This window comes from Saccopteryx bilineata, chromosome 1, assembly GCF_036850765.1.
Source record: "Saccopteryx bilineata isolate mSacBil1 chromosome 1, mSacBil1_pri_phased_curated, whole genome shotgun sequence".
NCBI lineage: Eukaryota > Metazoa > Chordata > Mammalia > Chiroptera > Emballonuridae > Saccopteryx > Saccopteryx bilineata.
In genome coordinates this window covers 352511972-352537352 of record NC_089490.1, presented here as the reverse complement: position 1 = coordinate 352537352, position 25381 = coordinate 352511972, and the positions used below count along the sequence as shown (strand labels likewise).

Below are 25381 nucleotides of genomic sequence, written 5' to 3'. Positions count from 1 at the left end.
GCGTCCCCGCCGCTCCAGGCGCAGCCCCGCGGCCCGCGCGCTCCTGGGCGGGGGATGTTGTGATGGAGAAGCGGCCGCGAAGCCCAAGACCCGCAGCTTGAGCCACCTTCGCCACCTGGGCCTGGGGCCTCCCCGCGCAGGTAGGAGCTGCCCCGGCCCGGGCCTAGCGCCGGCGGCCAGATCCCGACCCCCGCCGGCTCGCGGACACCGCAGCCCCTTTCCCACGGCGGCCCAGGTCCCCCGGCCAGGCCCCATCCTTGCGGGCAATCCCTTCACCGTGCACATTCCCACCATCTCCCGTTCTCCTCTTGTAGACTCCACCTTGGTCCTCACATTGTCCCTCCCCGACCTTTACCTCCTGCCCCTCCCGGAAGAATTGGAGGCGATTATAGGGGACGCAGAGCGAGGGGCGGTGGGGGATGGGGAGTGGGGGGAGGGGAGGTCAAGGGCTGGGAAGGGGACGTAGGGTGAGGTGGGCAGAGGCCGCAGGTTTTCCTGCAGGGTCCCAGGCCTGGAATCTGTCAAGCCGCATTCTGTCGCCCTCAGCAACTGAGAAGTGTGTCCTGGGGCCGGCTGTGTCCCCAGCTCAGCCAGGAGGCCTAGCATTCACAGAAGCACTCGTTAGAAGCGGTTTTCCCACCGCCAGTTCAGAGGTTATTCCAAAGCTATTTTGAATCTGCCTGTGCTTGCTTGCCTGCTTTCTTTTCTTTCCTCCTTTCTTTTCTCCTTCCTTCCTTCCTTCCTTCCTTCCTTCCTTCCTTCCTTCCTTCCTTCCTTCCTTCCTTCCTTCCTTCCTTCCTTCCTCCCTCCCTCCCTCCCTCCCTCCCTCCCTCCCTCCCTCTCTTCTTCTTTTATAATTTGCATTCCTAGACCCTCTAGCATAGTTCCAGCTCTTCATTTTTCAAAACCAAAACCGTGTCTACACTGGTTGTGTTCATTTTCTTCCCATTCATTCTGAAAACTGCTTCATTGGGTCTTCTGTCTCTCACACCCACTGAAACTGTTCTAGCCAAGGTCTCTGGAGATCTCCATGAGACCAACTCCAGTGGACACTTTACTGTTATCTGCCTTTACCTTTTTGTAGTATTTAGTGCTGTGTGTCAGTTGTCCTTGAAGCATTTTCCTGGTTTCTCTCCTGGCATCGCCTGCTGCTTCTCAATCTCATGTGTTACCTCTTTCCTCTTCCCTTACATGTTGGTAAGGTTCTTAGTTCTGTCCTGAGCTATTTTCTCTCATTCTTCACTTTCTCCTTGGGTATTTTATTCATTCCCAAGGCTTCACACACACACACACACACACACACACACACACACACACACATGCTGGTGATCCCCACATTTACATGTCTGTCCTAGACCTCTTTCCTGAACTGTAGAATCAATGTCCACTTCCCACACCATGTCCCCTTAGGAAACCCACAGGAATTCCAAACCTGCCCATCCACACTGAATTAATTATCTTTCCTATGTTTCCTCTCAACCCTTCTTCTAAGTCTGTTGTTCCTTTTAACTCTCAGAAATGGCTACTTTCCAATCAGTTGCCCAGGCTAGAGTTCTGGGCAACATTCTAGATTAACCTTTACTCCCTCATCTTCTACGTCTAATGTAACTAAGTTCTGTCACATCCATTTCCTAAATATTTTTCAAAACTATTTGTTTCATTCCATCTCCACTACTACCAAACTTAAACTAGGTCATAACCCTTTTTTTTTGTCTTGACTGCTCTAATAATGTACCTTCCTTTAACTTTTCTCAATACAGTGTGATCCTTTAAAAAACAAAACAAAAAAAAACCTCTAGCTGGTCATTTGTTCATTCAACAAATATTCTTTGAGCACCTAATATCCTGTATTAGGCACTGAAGATATAATTATGAGCAGAATAGACTGGGGTCTTGTCCCACAGAGCTGACAATCTAGAGGGAAGGATCAGATGAGAATAAAATTACTAATGTAATAAATACCATGAAGGAAAAAGGTGGATGCTGCCATGGGAACACACAAGAGCACAAGCTAAAGTGGTTTGAGCGTTCGGGAGAGAGGCTCAAGGAAGGCTTTTCTGAGAACATGACATTTGAACTGAGATGTAAAGAATGAGGGAGAGTTAGGCTGAGAGGGTCTGGGAAGCAGGTTCTAGGCAGATGGGAAGTCATATGCAAACACCTTTTGGGACAACGTGATGGTTTTGAGGAATCAGTGATGGCCAGTGAGGCTGGAGCGCAGAGTGTTAAAGCTGGAGAGGAAGCAGGCCAAGCAGGATAATTGAGACCATGGTACAAAATTTGGTCTTAAGGTCTTTGCTGATGATATAGATTGTTGATGGGAGTGGATGTGGAACATAGACCAAATCTAGAAATGTTTTTGGAGAGAAAATTGTCATTACCTGGGGATGAATTGTATATGCAGAGTGAGGGAGAAGGTGGTGTCAAGGACGGTACCACTGCTCTGGTTTGCACAAGATAGTTGGTCATATTATTCTACAGGCCAGGATCCTAAAAGAGGACCAGTTAGGGGATGGGCGAGAGAAACATGAGTGAGCATGTTAGTTTGGGAGGCTTTGAGACATTCAAGTGGAGATAGTGAGTAGAAAGTAATAGATACATATCTGGATCTCAGATGAGGGGTCCGATGAAGGTGTAAATTTGGAAGGTATTCGTGTGTAGGTGGTAAGTGAAACTATGGGCATGAATGAATACCTATATTGAATAGCGGGTGAGAAAGACAAAAAGGTATAAGAATAAGCTATGAACATCTCCAGCTGGTAGAGGAAAATGAACCAGCAAAGGAGTCTAAGAAGCTACCAGACAAAAACTAGAGTAGGAAGAAAACCAAGAGATGTAGCATATAGAAGCCATGGATGAAAGTTGGGTGCGAGGCCCATGGTGTCAAATGTGCAGAGAATAGCCCAGATGAGGACTGTGAGTGCCTTTGGATTAATGACATAGGAATCAGGTTGACCTTGGTAAGAGCTGTTACTGAGGTGTGTTGGGAAAGGAAGCAAGTTTGAAAAGCATTGAGAAGTGAGTGTGAGGTGAGGACATTTCATAGGTGGGGGGAATGTGTGAAAGGAAGAGAGCAGCAAGTGGTGCTGCAGGAGGGGTGTTGGGTCAAAAAAGATTGGTATTTAAGTTGGGAGATAATGGATCTCATTGAGAAGGAGAGGTTGATTATATAGAAAAGAAAATGGATAGTGATGTAAAATTCCTGGAAAGTCATGAAAGGAAGGATCCAGATGATAGGTGAAGCAGCTGGTTTTAGGAAGGAGAGAAAGGATAGGTCCTGAAGTCAGCAAGTTTGTATGTTTGTGGACATTCCTGAGTGATGGCTTACATTTCCTTTGTGAGTTAGGAGTTGGTGGTCATCTTCGTAGAGGGTGGGGGTAGTCCAGGGCGTGGTCAAAGGAGAATTGTGTTCTTGTCTTAGCTGAAAAGTTCCCTCCTCAGGAAGGTCTTTGCTGATGTAGTGCCCTGTTCTTCTCCCATCATAATATTCAATCATTTATTCAACAAATAGGGAGTGCTTTTAGGTATCATGTACTAGTCTAGATATTGGCATCGCATTGCATTGTAACGAGTTCAATGACTGATTCAACACCAGACTGTGAGGTCCATTGGGGAAGAACCATTTCTTTATTATTCATCACTTTCCCCCATGCCATGCACAGTGCCTGGCTTATGGTAAGCTGCCAGATTAGATGATTCTTGACCTTGAGCAGGATTCCCTCCCCTGACTCCTCCCATGGTAGGGGGGCCAATTTTAGTTCTGCTCTGAATTTCCTGCCCACCCCCCTGCCTTGAGCCAGAATCCATTTGGCTCTTTTCATCTTTTTTTTTTTTCATTTTTCTGAAGCTGGAAACGGGGAGGCAGTCAGACTCCTGCATACGCCCGACCAGGATCCACCCAGCATACCCACCAGGGGGCGATGTTCTGTTGCATCCAGAGCCATTCTAGTGCCTGAGGCAGAGGCCACAGAGCCATCCCCAGCACCTGGGCCATCTTTGCTCCAATGGAGCCTTGGCTGCGGGAGGGGAAAAGAGAGACAGAGAAGAAGGAGAGGGGGAGGGGTGGAGAAGCAGATGGGCGCTTCTCCTGTGTGCCCTGGCCAGGAATCGAACCCGGGACTTCTGCACGCCAGGCCGACGCTCTACCGCTGAACCAACCGGCCAGGGCCTCTTTTCATCTTTTGAGGGGCTCTGGGTGTGGGTAACCCCACTGAGAGGGGAGATGTTGGATTGTGCCTCTTCTGGAAGATACTGGGCAGCTGGTCATCCTTTGATCTTAAAAGCAGTATGATCACCATCACCTTAAAACTTCCTGTTCCTCCCCCAGTACTTTCTGCCCTGGTGCCAGAGATGGACAGGGCTGCCTTGAAGTGAGCCTGATTCTTCGCTGTCCCAGCCTCACAGTGCATATGCCCTTCCCAGATCACATTTCCAAGTGCTAAGGAGTCTGGTTCCAGCCTGACCTCTGCAGAACCTGGCTCCATACATCCCTGCTTCAGGGAAGGGCTCGTCATGAGCTTGCCGGAGCCACAGATCTTCTACTTCCTGAAACTTGTGGAGATGCCACTCTCGAACAGCTTAACAGCGAGGATGGTGATTGAAGCTAAATCCCTCCCTCCCTTTCCCTTAGATCTCAGTCTGCACCTGTCTACACTCCAGGCCCATCTTACTTTCTTCTCAGGGCCCTTTATATTTCTCCAGCACCCTCTCTACACTCCCGTTACCCATCCTTAGCCCATGGGGCCACACGAGCCTGTCTTAGCATCTCTTCCCAGTGAGTTTCAAGCTTCCTAGTTCCTCTCACCGCATCTGTCCCATCCATCCTCCCTTCCTTCCATGCTGAGGGCCCACAAGGTGCACTTTTATTGTTAGTGGGAACGTGAAGTTGAGCAAGACATGGTCTCTGATGTTCTTCTAGAATCCAGTACTGGGTATCGTGAGACAGAAAAGAGGAATGAATGGTCACTTGAGGGTGGGGAGAGGGGATTGAACAGGAAAGACGGACTGCTTAGGAACTGTGACCACTAAACCAAGTTTTGAAACATGAAGCAGAAGTTCCCGCAAGAGGAGAAAGAATTCTAAGCTGAGGGCACACAAAGAGCCAGCACTGTGAGAGTGACTGTTCCAGGGGCAGGAGTATAAGGTGTGAAGAAGGCAGGGAGGAGGAGAAGGTCCCAGAAGTCATTGGGATTGGCTCAGGAGGCTCCTGGTGTCCTGCTAATGAGTGTGGATGTTATCCTAAAGGTAGTGGTGAGCCATCTAATTTTTCAAATTGGGGAATTACACAATCTGGTTTCCATTTGTGGAAGAATACTATGATTTTGGGTAGAAGCAGATCTGTTCATTTTTCTCAGATGTGTCAGTGACCACAGATTTTCTCATTGCCCAGGTGGAGCCATGAGTGGACCAGCAGTTACACTCAGCAGGCCAGCACACACTGCTCCATGTCCTATGAGCTGTTTTTCATTAATAAATGGAATGCGTGCATAGCGTTGTGCTAGGGGCTGAGGAGCTAGAAGGGACAGAAAGGCGAGCCATGGCTCCTTCCTTAGGGCCACCACACTTGAGAGATGGCAGAGCCCTGCTTGGCAGCATAAAACACCTCACTGCAATCTCTCTTCAGAGCTGAGAGCCACACTGAGGCAGCAGAGAGAACCAGGGCAGGGGTCAGGGAGCAAAGGAACTTAGTGGGGAACAGGGAGACAGAATTCTCAGATGAGAAATTAAGGAGAAAGAACTGTGCAGTGGGAGTCAGAGAGAAAGGGGGCATTTGGAGGGCAGTCAGTGAGGGAGAGTTGTGCGAGGGGCAGGGCAGGTAGGAAGAGAGAACCTGAGTGAGGGTATCAGGGAAGGGGAGAGTAATATGGTAGGGGCTGTCTGCGAGGCTCAGGATGAGACAGAATTGGGAAGTGGCTGGTCAGGGAGCTCGAACTGTGATGTGGGAGTCCAGTGGGGGTCCAGTGAGCGAGCACCTTACAGTGGGGGTCGGGGAAGGAGAGTAGCCCAGTACTGGGAGGTCAGGAAGAAGGGGAGGATGAAATGAGGGTTTGGGGAGGTCACTGGCACGATTGGACTGGAAGGATATGTGGGTGGAGAATGTGATCCACCAAGGGCTGGTGAGGAGAGAGGAGGGGACTGAGGGGACAGGATGGGTGGGCTGTCACTGTGGAACTGGAGGCTCCCTCAGCTGAAGGGCAGGTGGAATTTGGTTGGGGCACCATGGGCGCTGGTTGAGACACAGTAATGTGATCAAAGTGTGTTTTCTGAGACTGGCAGAGGAGGTGCTAAACTGAGGCCTGGAGGAGATGGGAGGATGCATTTCATGTTAATGCCGCAACTGTTTATTTTTTTTTAATTTTTAAATTTATTTTTTGAACCCAGCCATTTATGATGATAGCAGCACAGACTGGGGGCTCAGTGGTGGGACTGTGGATAGCAGAGACAGAGAGAGTCAGAGAGAGGGATAGATAGGGACAGACAGAAGGAAGGGAGAGAGATGAGAAACATCAATTCTTCGTTGCAGTTTCTTAGTTGTTCATTGATTGATTTCTCATATGTGCCTTGACGAGGGGGCTGTAGCAGACCAAGTGACTCCTTGCTCGAGCCAGCAACCTTGAGCTCAAGCTGGTGAGCCTTGCTCAAACCAGATGAGCCTGTGCTTAAGCTGGCAACCTCGGGGTCTTGAACCTGGGTCCTCCACATCCCAGTCCGACGCTCTATTCACTGCGCCACCGCCTGGTCAGGCACCGCAACTGTTTATTGAGTAGTTCTGTGCCAGGACTGTGTTAAGCTCTAGGAATACTGCATTAAACAAAAGACAAAATCCTCACCACATGAGACTGAAATTATTGTCATGAAGAGACAATGATTTTAAAAAATGAATAATAATAATCGTAATAAGAATAATAGCTTGTCAGATGGTGTTAGGTGCTAGGGAGGATTTGGGGATTTCTGAAAGGCGGCATGGTGGCCTGTAGTTTTCAAAGGGTATTTAGGAAGATTTCACTGAGAAGGGGACATTGCACAGAGACTTGAAGGATTGGAGGGTCCAGGCCAAAGGCTCCTGGCATGACCCAGGCTTGGGTTATTGTACAGGCTGACAGAGGAACTGGTGCCCAAAATGAGACACTTTATAGAACAAGGTAGCTTTAACTGTTCAAACAAGCATGAATTGAAGCTGAAGGCCCTTTCTTTGTGACCTGCCTTTCCAGGGCCCTGCCCTGAGCGCTGGGTCTGCAGGTTTTTCTCTTCTGTCCTCACGGTCCATAGTAGTGGGTGGGCTTGGGGGCTGGCTGAACCCAGCCATTTATGATGATAGCAGCACAGACTGGGGGCTCAGTGGCGGGACTGTGGATAGCAGTGTGACAGGAGGAAGGGGGCAGTCAGTGTCCAGCGTCCGGAACACATGAGCCAGACCCACGCCGGCTGTGTCCCTGCCACAATAAGCCCCAGTATGATGAGCTGGGGGTGGGGCTGCACAGAGAGCCATTGTGTGAAGGCTCTGCTGTTGGGGTTGAGGGAAGAGCAGGAGTTGGCTGTGCTCTCCCAGGAAGCTTGGGATTTGGGGATGGGTAAACTGTGGGCCTGGGCTTAGCCTGCAATTGGGGTGGTGGTGATGGGGGACAGTAGTTAAGCTCAGCCATTTTAATGGGAAAATAGCTCATAGGACATGGAGTGGTGAGTGCTGGCCTGCTGAGTGTAAGGCAGATGAGGAGGTTCAGGGCGCAGCCTTGGGGCAGAAGCGGGGGTGCTACTCTCTCACCTGGAGGCTAAATATGGTCTTCCTTTCCCCCCCAACCCTCACCCACTGCCCTGCAGGATCTGTCAAGGCTATGTCTGTTCCATCATCATTGAGCCAGTCGGCCATTAACGCCAACAGCCACGGAGGCCCCGCCCTGAGCCTTCCCCTGCCCCTGCACGCTGCCCACAACCAGCTGCTCAACGCCAAGCTGCAGGCCACGGCCGTGGGACCCAAAGACTTGCGCAGTGCCATGGGGGAGGGTGGTGGGCCTGAGCCAGGCCCTGCCAATGCCAAGTGGTTAAAGGAGGGCCAGAACCAACTCCGGCGGGCTGCCACAGCCCACCGTGACCAGAACAGAAATGTGACCTTGACCCTGGCAGAGGAGGCCAGCCAGGAGCCAGTGATGGCACCCTTGGGCCCGAAAGGCCTGATGCACCTGTACTCTGAGCTGGAGCTCTCTGCCCACAATGCAGCCAACCGAGGGCTCCGAGGACCTGGCCTGATCATCAGCACCCAGGACCAGGGGCCAGATGAGGGAGAGGAGAAGGCGGCAGGGGAGGCCGAGGAAGATGATGAGGAAGAGGACGAGGAAGAGGAGGAGGACTTGTCTTCTCCTCCAGGGCTGCCTGAGCCGCTGGAGGGTGTGGAGGTGCCCCCTGGACCCCAGACCCTTGCAGATGGCCCCCGGGAGCACAGCAAGAGTGCCAGCCTCCTGTTTGGCATGCGGAACAGTGCAGCCAGCGACGAGGACTCAAGCTGGGCCACCTTATCCCAGGGCAGCCCCTCCTATGGCTCCCCGGAGGACACAGGTACCTTGTGGAGGTTGACACAGGGAATGTGGGAGGGCTTGAGGGCAGAAGGCATGCTTCTCCTTATGGAGGCCAGGGCCAGCCTGGACGGAGTCTCAGAGCATATGTCCTCAGTCCTCAGCAGGCCATGCTCATGTTTTCCTGAGGGAACCATTCCTTCCTTCAGAGAGTGCTTGAACAAGTTAATCAGTCCATCTGTCATGCATACCCTGGTGGAGAGTGGTCTAGGTCTGTTTATGGGGCATTGACCGGATACTGGCCCTGTGCTCAGCACTGTTGTATTTAATCTTCACAATGCTGGTGAAGTAGATACTATTATGCCCATATTTTGGATGACAGAAAAGAAGCCTAGAGAGATTTAGTAGCTTTCCCCAAATCACAGAGAGTCTGGGATCACAGTAGAATTGAGCTCTAAACCAGGTCTGAATCCAGTCCTGAGCTCTGGACCCTGTTAGCCTGACTTTGATGCACACAAAGCCAAGGGGCCTTGGGCCAGATTTTAACAGGCCAGGTCTAGAGGGAGCAGCTGCACACCTCCCTCCCCCCCCTCCCGCCCAGGTCTATTTGGAAAGACTGGAGAGTATTGTGTGCAACACACGGGGCATTGCAGGGACCCTGTTTTGAATCCTTTGTATCAGGAATAGGGTATTTGTTAAAAGTTAGGAAGCAAAGGAAGAATAAACATGCTTCTTTGGGTTGAGGTAAAGAATAGATATTCAGACTTCAAAGATTGATCATTAAATGTCCCTTTTAAGTAAGTTGAGTCTCCACATTTGCTGGTATCACATAGAGATGCAGACAGAGCTGAGAGCACAGGGAAGAGATAATGGACTGTAGCTGAGTGTTTGGTGGATGGGAGTAAAAGGAAAGATTAGGAAAGGCTTCCCTACACCAGGTGGCTTTTACTAGTGGGGGGATTCAAATAACTGAACTGGTTTTCTGCCCTAATGACTCTTAAGTATTAAAAAAAGGATATACCAAGCCTGGGCTTGCCTAGTCAAGGCACATATGGGAGTTGATGCTTTCTGCTCCTCCCCCTTTCTCTCTCTCTCTCTCTCTCCTCTCTCTAAAATGAATAAATAAAATCTAAAAAAAAAGTTGGTAAAATTAAAAAAAATACTAAGATCTTTTTAACATCCTCCTAATACTAAGATCTTCTCAAAAAATGATATACCAAAAGGTAGTTTATTATTCATGCATTTAATACTTAAATACAAACAATAAATGAGGTACACAAAACTAGATTATAAGAGTTTTAAAATATTAATGAAAAAATAGTAAATAATACCTGACAAAAACCAATAAAACTGTTATTTAAGGTATTTCCATATTGCTCCTTGGTTGGAGTCCTCACTTGCAATTTTTTTCACCTGTGGACGGAATGAACATTGTAATGGGCACTTAGAATATGCTGTTGCAAACATGAACATTAAAAAAGAGTAAAGAATGTAAATTTGTGATTTCCACATTGAGTGGCTGCCCAGGCACCCACCTTAGAGAGAACCCTAATTACAAGTGCCATGTTAACAACCGGTTTGCTGCACTCAACAAAAAATTAGGTATTGGTTCTGCTGAACCAGTGCAAACCAGCTGAATTCCACCACTGCCTAGACCCCAAACTGGAAACTTTGTAGAGAGCATGTGGTTCAGATAAGCCAAGGGCAGCACCCTGTCCCCTTTCAAAACTCTTATTATGAACACTTTCAAATATATATAGAGAGAGTAGAATAACAAACCTGATTTACCTGTGACCCAGTTTCAATGATTATCAACACCTGGCTAATCTTACTACATCTATACCCCCACCTATATCTGGGCCCCAGCCTAGGTTATTTTGAAGCAAACATTTTTATCCATAAATGTTTGCCCATACATTTCTAAGAGATAAAACTCATAAAATTCACAATACCATTGTTATATCTACAAAAATTTAACAATAATTTTTTTTTTTGAGAGAGAGAGAGAGAGAAAAATAAGGGAGAAAGCAGAGGAGAGAGAGATGAGAAGCATCAACTTGTAGTTGCGACACCTCAGTTGTTCATTGATTGCTTTCTCATATGTGCCTTGACCAGGGGGCTCTAGCTGAGCCATTGACCCCCTTGCTCGAGCCAGTTACCTTGGGCTCAAGCCAGCAACCTTGGACTTCAAGTCAGCAACCTTTGGGCTCAAGCCAGTGATCATGGGGTCATGTCTGTGATCCCACGCTCAATCCAGGGACACAGCACTCAAGCTGGTGAGCCTGCACTCAAGCTGACATCCTCAGAGTTTCAAACCTAGGACATCAGTGTCCTAAGAGGATGGTCTGTCCACTGTGCCACCACCAGTGTGCCTAGGGGACTTCAGCTGAGCTAGTGATCCCTTGCTCAAGCCAGTGACCTTGGAGTCAAGCCAGCAACCTTGGGCTTTAAGTCAGTGACCTTTGGGCTCAAGCCAGCGACCATGGGGTCATGTTGATGGACTCATGTTCAAGCCAGTGACCCCATGCTCAAGCTGGTGAGCCCGTGCTCAAGTTGGATGAGCCTGGACTCAAGCCGACAACTGTGGGGTTTTGAACCTGGGTCCTCTGCATCCCGGGTCGACTCTCTATCCATTGTGCCACCTCCTACTTAGGCTATTTAGACCTTTTGATGATTGATATGTCTCTTAAAGTTTTTTTTTTAATCTATCTGTTATCTCTCCATGTCTTTGTCTTTTTTGGTTTTGTTTAATGAGAGACCAAGGGCGAGAGAGAGAGTGAGACAGACAGACAGACAGACAGGAACATCGATCTGTTCCTGTAACAAACCAGTAACCTCTGTGCTTTGGGATGATGCTCTGACCAACCGAGCTGTCTGGTCAGGGCTCTCTGTCTTTATTTTTGCTTGCAGTTGTTTTGAAATTGAAGCCACGGTGGTGTGTGCCCTAGAGTTTCTATGGTCGATCTGCACGTTTTCTTTTCTTTTTTTAAATTTTTATTTATTTATTTATTTTTTACAGAGACAGAGAGAGAGTCAGAGAGAGGGATAGACAGGGACAGACAGACAGGAACGGAGAGAGATGAGAAGCATCAATCATTAGTTTTTCATTGCGCATTGCAACACCTTAGTTGTTCATTGATTGCTCTCTCATTTGTGCCTTGACCGCGGGCCTTCAACAGACCGAGTAACCCCTTGCTGGAGCCAGCGACCTTGGGTTCAAGCTGGTGGGCTTTTCCTCAAACCAGATGAGCCCGTGCTCAAGCTGGCGACCTTGGGGTCTCGAACCTGGGTCCTCTACATCCCAGTCCGACGCTCTATCCACTGCGCCACCGCCTGGTCAGGCATGCACGTTCTTTCTTCATGGTGGGCGGAACATGTTCCCTTTTCCCGGAATTTCCTGGTAGTGAGTTCTAGAGCCTTGATTCGATTCTGATTTGAGAGTTTTTGCATGTTGCTTTTGAAAGAACACTTTATAGGTGGTATTGAGTCCTATTAAAGGCAAAGTCTGATTGTTTCTCTTTTGTGTGCTGTTAGTGGCCTTTGATGTCATTGCCTAGACCCCCTTTGGAGAGAACAGCTGCTCTTCCAGTCCAGCTCGCTATTTATAGGGTTGGCTTTGGGAAAATGTAGTCTCGGTGGAGCCAGTTCATCTAACTTTTCAAGGGAAATTGAAAACTAGCTATTGATGTGAACTATCCCAATTCCTAAATGCGAGCAATCAATTCTGTTTTTCAAAATAACATCTTGCAGGCCACACAAAATCTGTCTGAGGATTGCACCAGTCTGCAGATTGCTACTTTGCAATCTCTACCTTAGGAGTCTAAGTTAGAGGCCAAATAAAGGAGGCCCTGGTTGCTCAGGGGCTCTTGGGGTCACTACTGTGGTGGCCACACCTGCGGGAGTGAGACGGTGGAACTGCTGGAGGACTGGGAAGGTATGCCAGCATAGGCAGTGACCTTAGCAAGGACATGGGCCTGGCAGGAAGATGGTCAAGGGTCTGTGTCTCATGGAGGCTGTGGAAATTGAGTGTAGCAGTGTGAGGCCAGCCTAGGGGAGGGCTTCCTCTTTTGTGATTGTGTTACTATAACCATGAAGGGAATAGGGGAGGTCCAGTCTATTGTAGGAATGGGCTAGGATTGAGCAAAAGTTATTATTTCCTTCCCACTTTAGGATCTCCAGAAAGTTGTTGATGGAGTGCGTAAGTGAATGAATGAATGAATGGCTAATGAATGAATGAATGGATACACTTGACTACCAGTGTGGTGTTCATACGCTGCCAGGCCTTGTCCTAAAGGCTGAAAATGGGGGGCAGGTGTTCCTGCACTCATGGCCCTCCCAGTGTAGTGAGGAAACAGAAGTACACAGGCAGTTAGAATCAGCCTCATGTGCTTGGGGAGGGGGCACGTGCTGGGGGGCCATTTAGCTCTGTCTGTGTGCAGGACGGGCCTGTGTGCATGCTTTGGGTCAGGGGTTAGGTTAATTTTGAAAAATGATCTTTTCATTGATGCCTGAAGGAGGAGTTGGTAATAGGCAGGTGAGGATAAAGGGGAAAGAGGCTGAGCTTGGAGAGGATGAGGGGCATACCCCAAGCAGGGGGAGAGAGAAGAAGGGCTGGGGATGGTCAGAGGTAAGGCTGAGAGGCAGGTGGCTGGGGATGCTTGACAGCACACAAATCCTGTGGGCGAATTTGGATTCCATCCTGAGGGCAAGGAGAAGACAATTAAGAGTATTAAACTGGAGAATAAGTTCCTTAGTTGAGCATTTCAGAACAATCAATCAGGCTGTGATGTGCAGCCCAGACTGGAGGAGACTAGAGAGGGAGACCAAAGTGAAGCTGTGGCAATGACCCAGGTAAGGAATACTGGTAGCCTGGGTTCTGCTAGTGACTTGGAGGTAGGTAGTGCCTGGAGGAGAGGTGCCAAGCTCCAGAAGGGCCTCCCAGATGGTCAGAGCAGGAGAGTGGCCCCTCCAGGACTGACTGGAAGAAGCTCTTTGAAGCAGGAAGGTAAAGGCTAACAGGGATGGCAGATGGACTGGTGTGTATGAGTCAGTCAGAAGATGGTGACTTGGTCCCCAGATTCAAGAAATGTATGACCTTCATGAAGAAGTGTGTGGCTGTGGAGGGCATGGCTGTCCTGGGTGTGATGTTCTTGGAAGGTATGGCAATTGAGCCTGGAAGACAATGAAAGGTGTGTGGGGAAGAGCAGCATTTTAATTCCGTAGGGCCTGAGGTGAGGTGGGGGTGAGGGGAGAAGAGGTGGTTATGGCTGCCTAGAAGCCAGGATGGGCAGAAAGAACCCCTCTTCTGTGGGCTCACTTTATTTGGAAGGTGGAGGTAGTAAGGCACCTGCCCAAATAACTTACCTCAGGTGTGCAGCCACCTTGGTGTAACCACGCCCACTCCCAGCCCCTCTGTGCCTGGTTGCTCAGCAGCCTGGATCTGGGGATTGCCTGTCTCTCAGTGCTGCCTCTTGGACCAGTCAGGATTCCTGGTTTCCCTGGTAACGCAAAGCACGTCAGCAGTCTGGGCGCTCCCGGCTGATCCTTGAGCTGCAGTTGCCGAGGAGACGCTGCAGCCTAGCTGGGCCCTGGCAGGTGAGGGGGGTGGTACTGGGAAGCCCTAAGCCCAGCCTCAAGCTTGCTGGGGTCCATGCCCTCAAGCCCCACTCTCAGACTCAAACTGCTGGGCAGGTTCTGGGGAGGCGAGGCATCCCTGGGAGCCTTAAAGCCACACCCGATTGTTCTGAGAGCTCCAGGCTGGCGTGCCCCAGGTGGCTGGGGTATTCCCTAGGGGCTGAGCCTCCTGTGTCCCTAAGACAGGACTTGACTGTGGCACTGAGGTGACCACTATGGGGTGAGGTGGCATGGAGATTCGGGATTGGGGGTGGGGGAGCCAGGATTAGAAAGAGATGTGAACAGGAAGGGCTGGGGTCTCCTGAGCACCGTTCATCCTCACCCTAAGGAGATATCCCTTTCATGGTGGTCCCAGCCCCTCCCTAGTGAGCTCCAGGCGGAGGAGGATCTTTCCTGGCAGGCGTTCTGCCCTGGAGAGAAGGGGGCGGAATGGGCTTTTCTCTGCAGCCTAGCACCAGGTTGTGAGCCCATCTGGCTGGGCTGGAGGGGCTGAGGAGGGAGGGTGGAGCAGGAGAGGCTGGGAACGAGCGCCATGTTCTCCCAGGACTTTTTCCTGGCCATCATCCTGCAGGACAGCAGCCCAGGTGAGGGAAGGCATGGGGCTGGACATGATGTGGGGCGGGGCTGGTAGGGAGGGCAGAGGCGGAGAAGGCATGAGCTGGGCTGTAGGACTGGGCTGGTATTGTCGGCCGGAGGAGGAGGGCTGTATGTCACAGGTGTGCTGTCTGCGAGCATGTGCACAAAATGTCTGCCTGCATCTGTAGGGGTCAGGATGTGAACATCTGTAGTATCTGTCCACACATGGCAGAGGTTGATGTATGTTGTGTGTCTGAGAATGAATTCACTGTGTGGTACCTCCATGTGTTGTGGGTCGTTGTGGGTTTGGTTTCTGTACTTGTGTGTGACTGGGGTTGGTATATAGCTGTGTGTATGTACACCTCTCTGTATGCCTCTATGTATGGTGTCTGCATTAGTGAATGGCTGGAGTTGGTGTGTGTGTTTACCCATTTTCTGTGTATATATACCCTTGTGTTTGTGGTGATTGCATAGGTGTGTAGTAAGGCTTGTGTGTCTATGTGCATATGTGTATGCAAGAGCTGGTGTGTGTGTATGCACCTGAGATACGGATATGTATGACAGGAGGTCATTTGGGGTCACCTAACCTCCCTTCTCTCTGCCTTCCTTCTCCCTTATATGTAGCCACATTAGCCAGGAGCAGGGCCCAGGAGGGGACCTGAGCCATGTTTCCTGCTGTTGTCCCCCTATGTTGTGACTCCAGACTGCAGGTTCTAGGAGGAAGCAGGGCCCATACTGGAGCCCTTCCCCACACCTTCTTCTCCACCATGGGGTCTTAGGCAGGGGACTGGGTATAAGCACCTGCTGTCACCTTGTTGAGTGGGCAGACTCTCACCAAGCCTCCACCTCTCAGATTCCTTCTGGAACCCCAACGCCTTCGAGACGGATTCCGACCTGCCGGCTGGATGGATGAGAGTTCAGGACACCTCAGGGACCTACTACTGGCATATCCCAACAGGGACCACCCAGTGGGAGCCCCCTGGCCGGGCCTCCCCCTCCCAGGGGAGCAGCCCCCGAGAGGAGTCCCAGGTGAGGTTCACAGGCTTATTGTGTTTTAACTGGGGTGCAGGGGTGGTACTGCTGGAACAGGACAAGCCGCCCACTCACTGCTCCTGTCTCTCCCCCTAGCTCACCTGGACAGGCTTTGCCCACGGAGAGGGCTTTGAGGATGGAGAGTTTTGGAAGGTGAGTGGGGGACTGCTCCACAATGGGGGAGCTGCAGAAGAGGCGTGATTTTGTCCTGATTCCTCTCTCCTTTTCCCAAGGATGAACCCAGTGAGGAGGCCCCAATGGATTTGGGATCAAAGGATCCTGAGGAGGGGACATTGCCTTTCCTGGCTCGGAGCCTGAGGTGAGTGGGAAGGCATGACGCAGTGGGCTGGCAGTGGGATGGGTTTATTTGGAAGGGGCCTTGGGACAGGTCCATGTTTGGGGGCCTGTCCCAAGTGTTACCATCTGCCTCCAGCCCAGAACCATTGCCCCAAGAAGAGGAGAAGCTGCCCCAAAGGAATGCCAACCCAGGGCTCAAGGTTTGTTCACGACCAGTGCCCATTCCCCAGGCTGGTGCCCTCTGTGTGCATGAGAGCCCTTCTTCATGTCATGTTCTGGGGGCATTTCTGGGGGGCATCTCCACAGGTCCTGCGTTAGGAGCTCTTCCAGTCTCAGCACAGACCCCTGTGTGTGAGCTGGGGCATGTCAGTTTTTAATTCAGCCAGCCCAGTGGCCTGACAGGGGCCCTTCTGACTTGGCTCAGATGCTTCCTTGTACTAGCAGGGGTCTCCTCTGAGATTATCACCCTTCCCGCCAACCATATCCTGTTTGGGGAGCAGCTCAGTCTTAGCTTAGAACACCCAGCCACCACGTTCTGAGTCAGGGACTCCTCTGGTCTCAGCCAGTCTCCCAATGTCCTGGGTTGGGGGCTCTCTTCCGGTTGCAGCTCAGACCCTCTGCTTCCCAACCCCTCTTCTGTCTGGCAGTGTTTTGCCGTGCGCTCCCTAGGCTGGGTGGAGATGACCGAGGAGGAGCTGGCCCCCGGACGCAGCAGCGTGGCCGTCAACAATTGCATCCGTCAGCTCTGCTACCACAAAAACAATCTGCATGACCCCATGTCTGGGGGCTGGGGGGAGGTGAGGGCCCAGGCCAGCGGGGTGTGGTGCGGTGGAGAAGGGAGGGGACTGTGAGAGATGGAAGAGCTGAGCTGCCCAGGCAGGGCGGGGGTAGGAGGTGTGGACTCACTCCAGGTAAGCCCAGTGAGATGGATGCTTCACCCAGCGGGACTTTGGGACATGTTTGTCTAACCTGGATGGGGAATGATAGAAGGAATAAGTGATAACAAGTGTGACCTCTACTCAGTGCAGCCTCAGGTGGGTGGTCTGACACCGAAGCCAGGGTGCCAGAGCAGTGGCTGACTTCTGAGCTGGAGGTGGCAGAGCTCAGCCCCCTTCCCGGCTGGGGCACCAGTGAGGGCCTGCTTCTTGGGTCTGCAGGGGAAGGATCTACTGCTGCAGCTGGAGGACGAGACGCTGAAGCTGGTGGAGCCGCAGACTCAGGCCCTGCTGCATGCTCAGCCCATCGTCAGCATTCGCGTTTGGGGCGTCGGGCGGGACAGTGGAAGGTGGGCGCTGGGCCTGGGGTCCTAGGGTGGGGGCTCATCCAGCAGCCAGACCGGGACCCTCCTCCCTAACTCTGTTCTTTGCCTCTCTTGTGCTGCCGGACCCAGAGAGAGGTACTATGCCTATTTACCTGCTTCCTCCTCCCACACCTGGACCTGATGCTGAAGCACCCAGGTTCCCCTACTCTGCCCTGCCCCTTCCTTCCTGCTGAGCTTGCCCGTCCTCCCGACCTCTGCATGCTTGCCTGTCCACCCTCGGGCCAGGAGGCAGTGCCCACACGACACCAGCTGAGGGCGGAAGCCCCAGAGGAGGGGGTGGTGTGGTGGGGATGAGGCTCAGCACTGGAGAGCACTGGGAGACGCTGAGGTGCCCCTCCCCCACAGGGACTTTGCCTACGTAGCTCGTGATAAGCTGACCCAGATGCTCAAGTGCCACGTGTTCCGCTGTGAGGCACCCGCCAAGAACATCGCCACCAGCCTGCATGAGATCTGCTCTAAGGCACGACCCCGACTGCTCCCTGGATTAGTGCCACCTTTGCTCCTCAAGGGTGTGGGTGGGGTCACTCAGAGGTGGTGGGGGCTCCAGGACAAAGAAGCCCTAAAAGACCCTCCTTCGCTCCTCCTTCCTCTCTGCCCTTCCTCAGATCATGGCCGAACGGCGCAATGCCCGCTGCTTGGTAAATGGACTCTCCCTGGACCACTCTAAACTTGTGGATGTCCCTTTCCAAGGTCAGTGTCACAGCCCGTCCACATCCGGTTCAGCTTTGTTGGCAAAGGTGGGGTGACCAAAAGAGAGACGAGCTACTGGACAGACATGATGGAAAAATGGGCACTAAATTCTTTGGATCAAATAAGTGGAGGGACTTTGGTTCAAGTGAGAAAAGGGGAAAGGGTAGAGGTGGGGCCTTGGCTGGAATGTCCAGCTCATGCCCTGGTAATGGGGACTAGGAGTGAGTGAGCAAGATCTGCTACCACCAGTGATCCTCCTCTTCTTTCCCAGTGGAATTCCCAGCACCTAAGAATGAGTTGGTGCAGAAGTTCCAAGTCTATTACCTGGGAAATGTGCCTGTTGCCAAACCTGTTGGTATGTATGTTCTCCTTCACTCAGGGACCACCACCTCGGCCCCAAAGCTCTGCCCCCCACCCTCTGCATCCCAGTGCCTCTTTTACCAGACCTTCCTTTTGCTTGATGCTACACAGTGCTTCAGAATGCATCCCACTTCTTGTACCTCTGTCCCAGGTGCACTCTGTGTCCTGCCTGTGACAGGAGTTGGCATGCCTTCACTGAGTGCGAACCAGTGAGCCATGAACCAAACACAGGAAGACCCAGGTTTTTTTTCGTATTTTTTTTTTTAAGAGAAAGAAAGACAGGAAGGGAGAGAGGAGAAGCATGAACTTGTGCCACTTTAGTTCATCGATTGCTTCTCATACGTGCCTTGCCTGGAGGAGGGGGGTGGTACTCAAGTCAAGCCAGTGACTCTTGCTCAAGCTGGCAACCTCTGGGTTCAAGCCAGCGACCACAGGATCATGTCGATGACCCCGCACTCAAGCTGGCGAGCCTCCGCTCGTTCTGGCGACCTCAGTGTTTCGAACCTGGGATCTCAGCATCCCAGGTCAACACTCTATTCACTGTGCACCACTGGTCAGGTGAGACCCACTCTTGAATTCTACAGAGAGGCTTTGATTGGGTTGAGAGGCAGGTGTTATAGATGACTGGAGATACCAGGCAGTAACTGGGAGCTGGTCTTGATATTATAGCACCAACGAGGGACTGTGGGCATCAGATGAAGTAGTGAGCATAATTGTCATGTGCTTTATCACCTGTAAAGTACTTCTTTATATATTATGTCATTTAATTTTTGAATACCCTATGAGGTTGTGCTTATGATAATTCTCATTTTATACATAAGGAAACTCAGGACAGAGACTATCTAGTTTATTCTTATATTTTCAGTTCATTCACAGTACCTGCTATTTATTTGTTCATTCACTTAGCAAATACCTGTAAAGCATAACCTGTGCCAGGTCCTGGGAGGACAATGATCTTAGTTCTGCTTTCAAGAAGGTTACAGTAGAAAAAACAGGAACTAATTAAATAATCATACAAATAAATGTATAATTACAAATTGAGTCACTCATTGATAGAAAGTAGCGAGATGTTATGAAACTGTCTCGCAGAGGAATCTCATTTAGTCCAGAGAGTCAGAAAAGACTTACTTGAGAAGGTGACAGTTGAACTGAGATAAAAAAAAAAAATGAAGACGGCCCTGGCCGGTTGGCTCAGTGGTAGAGCATCGGCCTGGCGTGCGGAAGTCCCGGGTTTGATTCCCGGCCAGGGCACACAGGAGAAGCGCCCATCTGCTTCTCCACCCCTCCCCCTCTCCTTCCTCCCTGTCTCTCTCTTCCCCTCCCGCAGCTGAGGCTCCATTGGAGCAAAGATGGCCTGGGCACTGGGGATGGCTCCTTGGCCTCTGCCCCAGGCGCTGGAGTGGCTCTGGTCGCGGCAGAGCGACACCCCGGAGGGGCAGAGCATCACCCCCTGGTGGGCAGAGCTTCGCCCCCTGGTGGGCGTGCCGGGTGGATCCCGGTCGGGCGCATGCGGGAGTCTGTCTGACTGTCTCTCTCTGTTTCCAGCTTCAGAAAAAATACAAAAAAAAAAAAAAAAAAAAAAATGAAGAGGTGTTAATGTGGTAAAGTGGGATGGAGGAAGGAGTAAGGTAGGGGAGATCGGTCAGGCATAGTAAACAGTGTGTGTGAGGACCCGGAGCAGAAGGCACTTTGTACTTCAAAGGCAGTCATGCCAGATGAGGCTGGGCACTGGGCAGTGGGCAGACCATGTGGAGCCTCACAGGCCATGCTAACAATGTGTTCATCCTAAGAGCAGCAAGTACATGTGGAAGAGTTTTCAGGAGAGCTCTCGGGGTAATCAGGTGTGAATTTTATAAAGCTTACTTTGGCTATACCATATCATGGAGAGTGTTCAGTGGGTGGAGATAGATGTAGAGAACTCAGGAAGGTCTTGCAGTAGTGGTGGCCAGTGTGGAGAGTGTTTTGGATTTTGTTGGAACTGAGGAGTGTGTCTATTCAAGAGATATTAGAAAGGTGACAAAAAAGAGAGATTTAGATAATTGAAATCAGAAGGCCTTGGTGATTGAATGTGGGATGAGGGACAGAGCCATGAAGGGTGGCTCCTGGCTTCCTGGCTTTTGACCTGTCATTCTCTAAAGGTAGACACTGGAAGAGGCCAGTTTTGGTATGGTGATTGTGAGTTCAGTTGTAAACGTGCAGAGTTTGAGGTGCCTTGGGGAAGCTGAGGGGCAAACTCAGGTAGGTAGCTGGGCTCACAGAGGCAAGGTCTGGGTGAGAGATACAGATGTGGCCATCACTGGGCTACAGAGGTAATCAAGCCATGAGTGTGGAGAAGACTGACCCCAGAAAGTAGGCTGCCTGCAATGAAAAGGGAAATGAAGCTAGGCCCAGCCTTGAGGCCCTGCAGCATTTAATGGATGGTGGAAGGGGATGAGGCTGCCAGGAATAATGAGAACACAAAGGGAGAGTTCAGATGGAAAAAAGAACCCTTCAAGAAGTGGTTTGCTGTCATGTTGAAAGATACTTAGGAAGACAACAGCAATGTTTGGTGAATGATAAACAAGTAAATGCATGAGTGAATGAGACTTGCCTCAGATGACATAGCCAGGACTACAGCCCTGGTCATCTTCAGTTCTTTCCTGTTCCCTTCAAACCATGCTGACTTCAGTGACCAGCACGATATAATTAATAAGAGAACCCATCTTAGAAAGGGGTAGGGATTGAGCTGGATTTCAAAGAAAGGCCGAGTTTGCAGAGGAGTGGCTATTCTGGTTGGATCTAACAGCACTGCTGCAAATGAGGATCTAACAGCACAGCTGGAGATGAGGAAAGTACGCTGAGGGAGCAGGAAGGAGGCTGGGCTGACCCCTGCACCTTTTCTCATTTCCTCCTCCCTCCCACCCTCAGCTTCAGTTATTACCTCGACTCCATATCCATCTGCACCTTGCACAGGTTCTCGCTACACTTAACCGTGTGTCTGCAGCCCGTGACTGCCCTCTGTTGCCCATCAGCTCAGAGGGTCTGCTCTGTTCAAGTCAGGCCTTTCACAGCAGTAGGCTCTAAGCTCACTTCTTGCTTTGTCTGCTGCTATCTTTTAGCTTACAAGAGTTTAACAGTGGCCCCTGCTGAAGCTGCAATATTCATTCACTCAACAAATGACCACTGACTGCCTGCTTTGTTCCAGACACTATTCTGGGTTCTTGGTATACATTAACGAGCAAAACTGACATTCTTGCCTTCAAGTAGCTGCCACTCTAACCAGGAAAGACAGACAATAAAATAAGATATATAGTATGTTAGAAGGCAACAACTAACATGAAAAAAAATGCACAGCAGGATAAGGATGATTGGGAGTGTGGGGCTAGGAGTTAGAGTGTAGGTTTCAGTCCTGAGTTGTCACCAGTGCAGGCTTTCTCCGGGCCCGTTCTCCACTGTTTCCCCTACCTCAATGCCAGTCTTCCCCACATGCTGAGGCCTGGCCCCGCCCTCACAGCCCTGTCTGCTTCTGGTTTTTTCTTCCCATCTGCTTCTTAAGTAGTTTGATGTCTCACCCACAGCTCATGATGTTTGAGATTTTGTACTGACTGGCCTCAGCATCATAAGCATCACAGCTTTCTGTGATCTGATCTGGCCCACCCACTCCCGCTTACCCTGACACCCTTCTCGGACTCCCAGGTTACTTGGTTATACCAGTTTGGGTGCACTGGCACATGCTGCATTGAGGGTGACTTGCTCATGCGTTTGGAAATCCTTCAGTAGATAAGCCCTGTGCTAGGATTGGCAACACAGAGATGAATGAAACTTGGTTTTTGTGCCAGTCCAACGTGGAAAAGGTTTTCCAGCACTTACAAGATGTTTTGCTAATAGTTGACGCAGCAACACCCTCTCTGCCCTGCAGCAGGGAAGGCTTCCAGGGAGGGCCTGTGTGAACCCTGAAGGATGAGAATCAGGAGTTTCTCAGATAGTCAAGGGTGGGGAGGTATATACTCCAGATGGAGGCTCTTCCCTCATGACAGCCTGAGTCCCTCAAGGGCATCCTCTTCTCTCACTTTAAAAAAAAAATGATTTAGAGAAAGAACAAGGGAGAGGAAGAGAGAGAGGGAGAAAGAAAGAAAAAAATGAATTTGTTCTACTTATTTATACATTCATTGGTTGATTTTTTTTTTTTTTTTTTTACAGAGACAGAGAGTCAGAGAGAGGGATAGATAGGGACAGACAGACAGGAATGGAGAGAGATGGGAAGCATCAATCATCAGTTTCTCGTTGTGACACCTTAGTTGTTCATTGATTGCTTTCTCATATGTGCCTTGACCATGGGGCCAAAGCAGACCGAGTAACTAACCCCTTCTCAAGCCAGTGACCTTGGTGCAAGCTGGTGAGCTTTGCTCAAACCAGATGAGCCGGCGCTCAAGCTGGCGACCTCGGGGTCTCAAACGTGAGTCCTCCACATCCCAGTCCGATGCTGTATCCACTGTGCCACCGCCTGGTCAGGCTCATTGGTTGATTCTTGTATGCACCCAGACCAGGGATCGAACCCACAACCCTGGCATATCAGGACAATGCTCTAAACAACTGAGCTACCCAGCCAAGGCTCTCTTCTCTCACTTTGTATTTCCCACCTGCTTTGCAGGGCATTTGCCAAGATAAGATGTTAATAAAGCTCCAGAAGTCATTTGAAGCTCAGGAAGCAGTAAACTATGAGGCTTGACAGCTCAGATGAGGACAGTTTTTGAAGGCCTTGCATGCTTGGGAGTTTGGCCTTGCTCCAGCCAGAGGTAAGATGAGCAAGGCCAACATGAGGGAGGACTTTGGAGGCAGACATTTGTCCTCTGTGCAAAAAGGATCCACGTGGTTTGCTTCTAGTGAGAGCCCAGAGGCCCTGAAAGAGATGAGAGGGGCCACAGAGGCGGGTGCTTTTGCATTGGCATTGCTTATTCTTACCTCTTCACTGCAAGGGTGAAAACACCTAGCTCACACAGCCAGCCCCAGAGTGCTGCCGGAACTGGAGCCTGGGCCTCCACCCTGCCATGCGCTGCTGTCTGGGTTCTCCACTGAGTGCAAGCAGAAGTGGAGGAATCCATTGTTTTCAAGGGAAAGTTGATTGATGTAAAAGCCGGGAACCTTGGGTTTCTTGGCCTTTGAGCACATTGTAGAAATTATGAAGTGCAACTAAGATTTTAACAGCCCTTCTAGTTCTGGAAAGCAGGAATACAGAGTAGCGGTAGGAAAAGGCCTGGCTGAGACCCCGAGCTCTGGAAGCAGGCTGCTTGTGTTCAGATCCCCATTCCTGCAGGTGACCTAAGGTTTATTACCTTGTTATTACCTAGGGTTTATTACCTACCTTGTTTCTATAAGCTTTCCTATCTGTAAAAGGATGATAAAAATAAGTTGTGAGATTACCTTGAGGCACTTAATGATTTAACACAGTGTGACACAAGAGTAAACATTTCCTCAAATGTGTATTTAAAAAAATCCAAGGTAGGGTGTTGGGAGAGGACCGACCCGAGGAGCTGATTTGGGAGTCGTGTGAAGCACAAGGTCTGAACGTGGATGAGTGATACGGGAGGTCAGTTCATTTAGGAGGCTGGCAGAAGAGGCAGAGTTAGTGCAGAAGACCAAGCCTAGGACGCAAGATGGAAGAAACCAGGAAAGTGGCAAGTCACAAGCCGAGGAGGAAGGCACCAAGGAAGGGACACCTGTGTGGGGCTGTAGGCTGGGGAGGTGGGGATGGAGCAAAGGCCCCAGGTTTGACTGGGCAGAGCTGGAAAGTCGAGGGTAGATCAGGTGTGTCCTCTTCCCGATCTCCAGCGGTGCCATGTTTGTGTCCTTATCTTCTAGGGGTAGATGTAATAAATGGGGCCCTGGAGTCAGTTCTGTCCTCCAGTAGCCGTGAGCAGTGGACCCCAAGTCATGTCAGTGTGGCCCCTGCCACCCTCACCATCTTGCATCAGCAGGTAAAGTCCCGGGGTGGCAGAAGGCATGGTAGTGCTTTACCATGGAGGGGAGGAGACTGAAGGCAAGAGTTGCCCATAAGATGGATGTGCCCAGTGGAACAGTCTGGCTGTTCCTTTCCATAACTGGGTTCCCTCCCTCCAGACAGAGGCGGTGCTGGGGGAGTGTCGGGTGCGCTTCCTCTCCTTCCTGGCTGTGGGCAGAGACGTCCACACGTTTGCATTCATCATGGCTGCCGGCCCAGCCTCCTTCTGCTGCCACATGTTTTGGTGTGAGCCTAACGCTGCCAGTCTCTCAGAAGCTGTGCAGGCTGCGTGCATGGTAAGCGTGTCGGGTGGTGGGCTGGTGACACCAACCCCAGGTCGGGTAGGCTGGAGATTGACTGCCCCACTGTCTCTGCAGCTTCGCTACCAGAAGTGTCTCGATGCCCGCTCCCAGGCCTCCACCTCTTGTCTCCCAGCGCCCCCTGCTGAATCCGTTGCCCGGCGTGTAGGGTGGACTGTCCGCAGGGGTGTTCAGTCGCTATGGGGCTCCCTCAAGCCCAAACGCCTGGGGGCCCATACCCCCTGAAGTCCTCAGTTCCCCCTCCACCTGCTTGCATTGGACCCCAGGGAACTCAAAAGTGTGGGGCTGGGAGGGGCCCTAGAGGCTGTTCTGTTACCCCCTCCTAACTGCCCTTCCTCAGTAGCTGGGTTCTCTGTCTAGGGGCTGGGGAGGGAGACACCTAATCCCTTCAAGGAGGTAACTACTGGATTGATGATGAGGAACAGGAAGCAAGGCCAGCCCCGCCCTCTCCATCCCCACATTTCAGGTGGAGTGAGAGGAATTCTAAGCCAGGCCCCATCTTTGTAGGGTCCAGCAGGGGCAGAAGGAGGGGACCAGTCCAGATGTGGATTCCCTCCCCTCTGCTCCATGGCACCTCTGCTGTACTGGTATCACTAATAAAGTCTGTCTGCCCTGCTGAGCTGTGTGACTTCCTGTGCCCACACCACACCATCACCCCCTACCCTTA

The 25381-nt window shown here is 50.9% G+C and overlaps 1 protein-coding gene across 2 annotated transcripts; it reads left to right on the top strand.

Moving 5' to 3' along the window:
• APBB1 (amyloid beta precursor protein binding family B member 1) lies at nt 1-25330 on the top strand. Of its 2 annotated transcripts, XM_066250821.1 has the most exons (14): nt 1-140; nt 7819-8550; nt 15571-15746; nt 15846-15902; nt 15983-16068; nt 16183-16246; nt 16694-16843; nt 17204-17331; nt 17713-17827; nt 17973-18057; nt 18329-18412; nt 24256-24371; nt 24514-24690; nt 24772-25330. In XM_066250821.1, exons 2-14 carry the CDS (start codon nt 7833-7835, stop codon nt 24937-24939), a joined length of 2124 nt encoding a protein of 707 aa, XP_066106918.1. In that variant the 5' UTR covers nt 1-140; nt 7819-7832; the 3' UTR covers nt 24940-25330. The 2 variants fall into 2 exon arrangements, with proteins under 2 accessions (XP_066106918.1, XP_066106919.1); XM_066250822.1 differs by lacking the exons at nt 1-140; nt 7819-8550 and adding an exon at nt 14463-14725.
• The last annotated feature ends 51 nt before the right edge of the window (nt 25331-25381 follow it).